Source organism: Sphaeroforma arctica, assembly GCF_001186125.1.
Source record: "Sphaeroforma arctica JP610 unplaced genomic scaffold supercont1.385, whole genome shotgun sequence".
Classification (NCBI taxonomy): Eukaryota; class Ichthyosporea; order Ichthyophonida; genus Sphaeroforma; species Sphaeroforma arctica.
The window spans coordinates 22,191-27,648 of NW_014040173.1; the positions used below are offsets into that span (position 1 = coordinate 22,191).

Consider the following 5,458-nt stretch of genomic DNA (forward strand, 5'->3'; position numbering starts at 1 on the left):
GTGCTTTGACATCTACAGGGGCAGTGCAGCGTTTTCCAGCCAGGTGATATCTCAATTGATTCACATTGGAGAAATTGAGTACTAATTTACAATAAATGCATTTGAATATTCCCTTGTCTCCATTGCGTGCAACAATGGAGTGTGTAGGCTTTACTGAATCAGCGACCCTTGGCATGGTGAATAGTACTTCAATATTCAAACTGTACTAATATCTTGTAAGGTACAGCTCATTTAAATATATACACGCTTACAGATGGTTCAGGTCAACGTTGAACCCCCTCGTATCTAAAACTAAAAGGCTAACCGCTAAAGCCATATTGATGTCCCGAGATAACCGTCTGTAATATTTCTTTGGCGGGTCATTTAGTGTGGCGGGCTATTTAGTGTGGCGGGCTATTTAGTGTGGCGGGCTAATATTAATATACTTGACAACGCTCAACCGACGCGTTGGGCGGGCAATAGTTACGATATGTGGTTAGGACAAAACTCTGATTTGGACAATGCTCACACAGCTTTAGGACTACGAATGTATACGAAAAAGTTCAACTTTTTACTTTTACTTTTTCATTTGAAAACGTTGCAACGTATTACGTGATGAGGTTAGCTGACAGTAATAAGTGAGTGTCATGTTGATTTAGTTAAGGTGGGCTATATATCCAATAGTCATTGGTGTAATGTTAAATGTTGACATTACGTACCTCTGATTGGTATAGAAGAAAAAAAAGTTTAGCAATTTTGTAAATCTGTATTAAACCAACAGTTAAAAATATGTAGTAAACTATTCTATGTATTATACATGTTGAACACGTAGTAAACCAAAAAAAACATTGTCGGAAACCAGGTCAGAACTATTGACTCTTTAATTTTATAGAGAGTATGTCTGATATCAGTATTTTTTTAAATTTTTTTATTGAGAGAGTCACTAACTCACTATACCTCTCGGCTCTCGCACTGCTCGTATTCCTCCATACAAACTCACAAAGGTTAAAAATGAACGATATTTGTGGCTAAAATTTTCTCAATTTCTACCTTCGTTTCTAATTTCCATCTAAGACCAATCGAATATCTTCAATATGTTTTGACTAGTCTTGATTCGCTTTTTATTTTCTCCGGATTGTGCAATTTCGATGACTTTGTGAATTGTGTATGTTGTCTGTAAAGATTTCCCCCAAATGAGTATTTACACCACAAGTCCATAACAGAAAAAAAAATGGTATATCCAATTAAAGACCGAGCCGAAGTCTCCGAAACCACAAGAACATATTTTTATCTGCAGTTTGGGTTATGGATAATTTGAAGAAAAAAAGGAAACAAATAAAATATAAATATAAATATAACCTCCCATGATAAATTTTAGGTTTCTTTTGAAACAATACATGCATTGCGCCTTGCGGTTTGCACTTTGCAGGCCAGCAGTATAGCAGCACTGACATATTTTTGATTTTGGCGTTTTCTACAGAGTACAGACTTCTGGAGAGTACTAATGAATGCCCTACCGTGAACAGTCTACAGACCTCCAGGCTCCTGCATGCCAGAATTCTGAATTCCCCCAGGACCATTCCAAATACGAGTATTTCTTAGACGAAGGTATGTAGGATGAGTCCTTTATTCGCCTTCTGTGTATATATTTAGGTATTTAAATACTATTACTATCCGATACAGCCAGAAGTGAAATCACATTTCATTACATACGAGAAGTTGCAAGCCACCACGAGCAAGAATCGGGTATCATGGTCAAACAACAACAACAACAACTTTTAGACACATAGTGGGTAAGGATTCTAAGTATGCTCAGACCACAAAGCCCAACGGATGAATTAATGCAATTGCCTATCCATACTACGAGGGTTCGTAGGAAGTACTCAGAGACAGAGCGCCCCTACAAATGCGAGGAGTGCGACCGGAGCTATGCCTTTCAACAATCCAAAAAATTCGTATGTCGCCTGTCATTTTCGTTATCAACATTTAACTCTTCACGGCCGAAATTCCAGGCTAGGTAAATTCCCTCCATGATACACTTTCTGTTTTGAATAGTGTGTTTGCTTATGTATTTGTTTTGCAACAACTTTTCCAAACAGCATAAGCGTACGAAGCACAGGGGTATAGAGTCCAACGCGGCCACTATATATGGAAAAATACCGATTCAGAATGTTCCTCTTTCGACGAGTAGTGTCGGAGCCAACTACAGATATGACTCGCGAGCGGTGTCGAAAACATGCGCCAATCGTCGGTCAGCAACAGTACCAAGCTCAGATCTTGGAAAGTTGAATATCACGAATGAGGCACACGAGAGGTTGAGTGGAAATATGAGTCATAGTACTCACGAAAATAAGTCACGCTCACGCCACCCACAACAGCCAAATGTACAAGGGAGGTTACCATACACACGCATGGAATCTAAGCAAGATACTGCAAGATGTAACGCTATGCGCACCTCCAGCTTGATAGACTCAAACAGTAGTCTATCAGATTTTTCCTCACAGCTGCAAAGTACGTGTGGAATTGCTAATCTGCCAGCTCGACTGCCATCACAGACTAATCGTGCTACCACGATAGCAACCTCGGGGTCTTCGGATTTGGATTGGTTATACCTCAGATGCTCAGGGGTACCGAGCACGACTGACACAAACGTACCAGCATCATGGGCCATGGCAACACTGTCACCTACGAATTCCGCTGCACACTTGGCAGGGTATGGATCGGTCGATCCATTGGAATTCCCAATCATAGGCCAAGTTGACAAAGCTGTAAGTCCTAATCTTCAATTCAGTCAGTTATTTGACACATTTGTAAATGAGCAGAATCAAAAACAAGCGTCTGGAACCCACATGGTCAGCAATTGTGCGCAAACTCAAGGTGGAGTCAATGCACGGCGTCAGTATCCAACAGGTTATGTAAAAACTGCCAACTGGGTCAACACGGATAATTGTGATGGTAACGTATCAGATGGTAGCAATTCAACGCGCACGCAATCAACTTCGGATACACGTACAGTAGCTATGCAGGCTCCATGTAGTAGACGAGATGCGAATAAGAAGTATGTCCGGGTTGCAGACATACCAAAATATAAATTCGGTCTCAAGCAACAATATGAGCCTCGGTGACAGTGAACTAACCCAGAAAGCTTGCAGGTCAGGAGATGCAACGTACTTGAGTGCGCCATCGTCGCAACTCAGTTTAACTGATAGTCGGCATGCAAGTGCAGAGGATACAAAAATTGTACTTTAACTTCAATCAGTGCGTTTTTAATCTAGGACAACAATCCGCTCTGAATTTTGAACAGACAATGCAATAACTCTCGACCTATTAAATTCGCTAGAGAATAAATTTGCACGCTGCTTCAATCTTATTCTGCTTGAGCGTTGTGCGATTATCTACTTTTCGGAACTGACCTCCAAGTCTCTCTGTGCAATTAGTATAATCAGGAACGTAGTCCTCGTGCAATGATAATCGAGATAGATTCCCATATTCAGTGAAGTTGCCACTCCCGCCCCTGTACAATATATCGAGTCGCTCGTTGCTTCCCTACCTTCTCTCTCTCTCCTCTGTTTCTTTTTCAATATATACAGCAGTAAATCAATATGTTATCTCGCCCACTGAGTGTCTTCCTGCTATCTTCGCAGTGAGATAACTCTATACAAGACGACATTGCTATATAAGAGACTTTCACTACATTCATGTATCGGATTCCCGCCTCGAGCACTTCAAAGAAACCACAGATTGAACTACGTATCGATGCCATCGGCTGAGTCCGGCAAGAAGACAGCAGCTAGTTCGTATACAAAATGTTTTAGGCAAGGTCGGTCTATACTCTCCGTGTGTAGAGTGGAGTTAGCGTTATCATCTCGTCAGCAGCTCGACAACTGCGAGATTCGTTATCGTTTTCACGCGAACTGATTCGAATAATGTAGTTTGAACGGTAAAATATTTGTTTTTGAGGGTTACTAGTGCGCTTTCTGCCAAACTCTCGTCAATAGGCGCTTTGCATTCATGCAGGCCGTCCTGCTGTAGACTTTGTTCGCCTTGACTATAAGTACTTGCACCGCGGAAAATCTGTCCGGCAATGAAACAGTTGAAGCCCTCAAGTGCATATCTGCTACCGATAGGCTACTAAGAGAGTACCATATATTCACAAGTGTCCAGAATTCAGAACGCACCGAGGTGTATTGCACCTGCAGGATTCCAGTGTGCGGACACAAATCAAGTTTCCAACGCACAATGTCGGTGTCACAGATACTCGGGTGGATCGCAGCTTATAACACTCGCAGTAGTTTGCGTGTTGGATAAGTTGAGCGCACATACTGACGCAACTTCGTCGTCGATGGTACTTTATGATGGGTTACGGTTACATACTATGTATCAAACAAATACACTAATGAACACGCTCTCGCCCAGGTTCAGTGTTGCATGCCACCAATCGTTAGGGATGTATAGAACCTCTCCGCGGCCCAGGACTGTGTGTGATGTGCGTGCGTGAGTGGATGAGCCCCCGGTGCATGAGTAAGGAGAGAAAAGGCCAATTGTAATACAAATAGGCAGCAGAGCTTTTGTCATCATGCAGCTCCGAGGTATGTATGTGTACGCACACACACACACTTCTGTACATAAATTGATAGAGTAATAGAATGAAACGTCAATGTTGTGCATGTACCAGGATTGGTGAATAAAGACAGGCCTTTCACATACACATAGACTTGAACTTGTCCATTGACAGGTAATCGTTCTGGCTGACTAAGAGATATTAGATGGTACAGACGACATCGTGCATAAATTTGTACGACACCAATACATTTATGATCCGTTAATGTTTTAGTATGACAAAAGAAAATTTGTACGTGAACAATAAGATATACTTAACACCTACAGCTTTGTAGTGGGTATGAGTCACAAAACTACCTTAAGAAATATACATTCACACAAATTACATCCTTAACTAGTAAATTGAGATAATTCCTGCACCTATCACCGAAATCAAACACTATCCTCGGAGATCCACCGAATAAACCCAAACGCTGAAGCACACAGCGCGCACATATACACAGGAACATACGCAAGCACCCGCAACGCACACACGTACACGTACACCCACAAAAACAAACCCCCACACATGCGTGTTCACACAACCACACAGACGCACACAGAGACACGCACGTACCCATTCACAAAAACACAAAACACACGCACAAATACATACACGCAGAAACACACACACACATATTTATACACACACACACACACATACACACACACACATATATATATATATATATACATATCACTATATGAATATACACACATGCATACATACGTACACACATACATATATATACAAATATATGCATATATATACATAAATATATACAAACACACACACACACATACACACAAATATATATATATACCAACAACATTATATAAATAATATATATATATATATAGATATACGTAGATATATATA

General features: G+C 40.9%; 1 protein-coding gene across 1 annotated transcript; it reads left to right on the forward strand.

Moving 5' to 3' along the window:
* Positions 1–1,594: 1,594 nt before the first annotated feature.
* SARC_05793 (hypothetical protein) lies at positions 1,595–3,104 on the forward strand (the record flags this gene model as incomplete). The annotated part of the gene is made up of 2 exons (XM_014300330.1): positions 1,595–1,934; positions 2,079–3,104. The coding sequence occupies exons 1-2, from the start codon at positions 1,788–1,790 to the stop codon at positions 3,102–3,104; spliced, it is 1,173 nt and encodes a 390-aa protein (XP_014155805.1). The 5' UTR covers positions 1,595–1,787.
* Between the last annotated feature and the right edge of the window lie 2,354 nt (positions 3,105–5,458).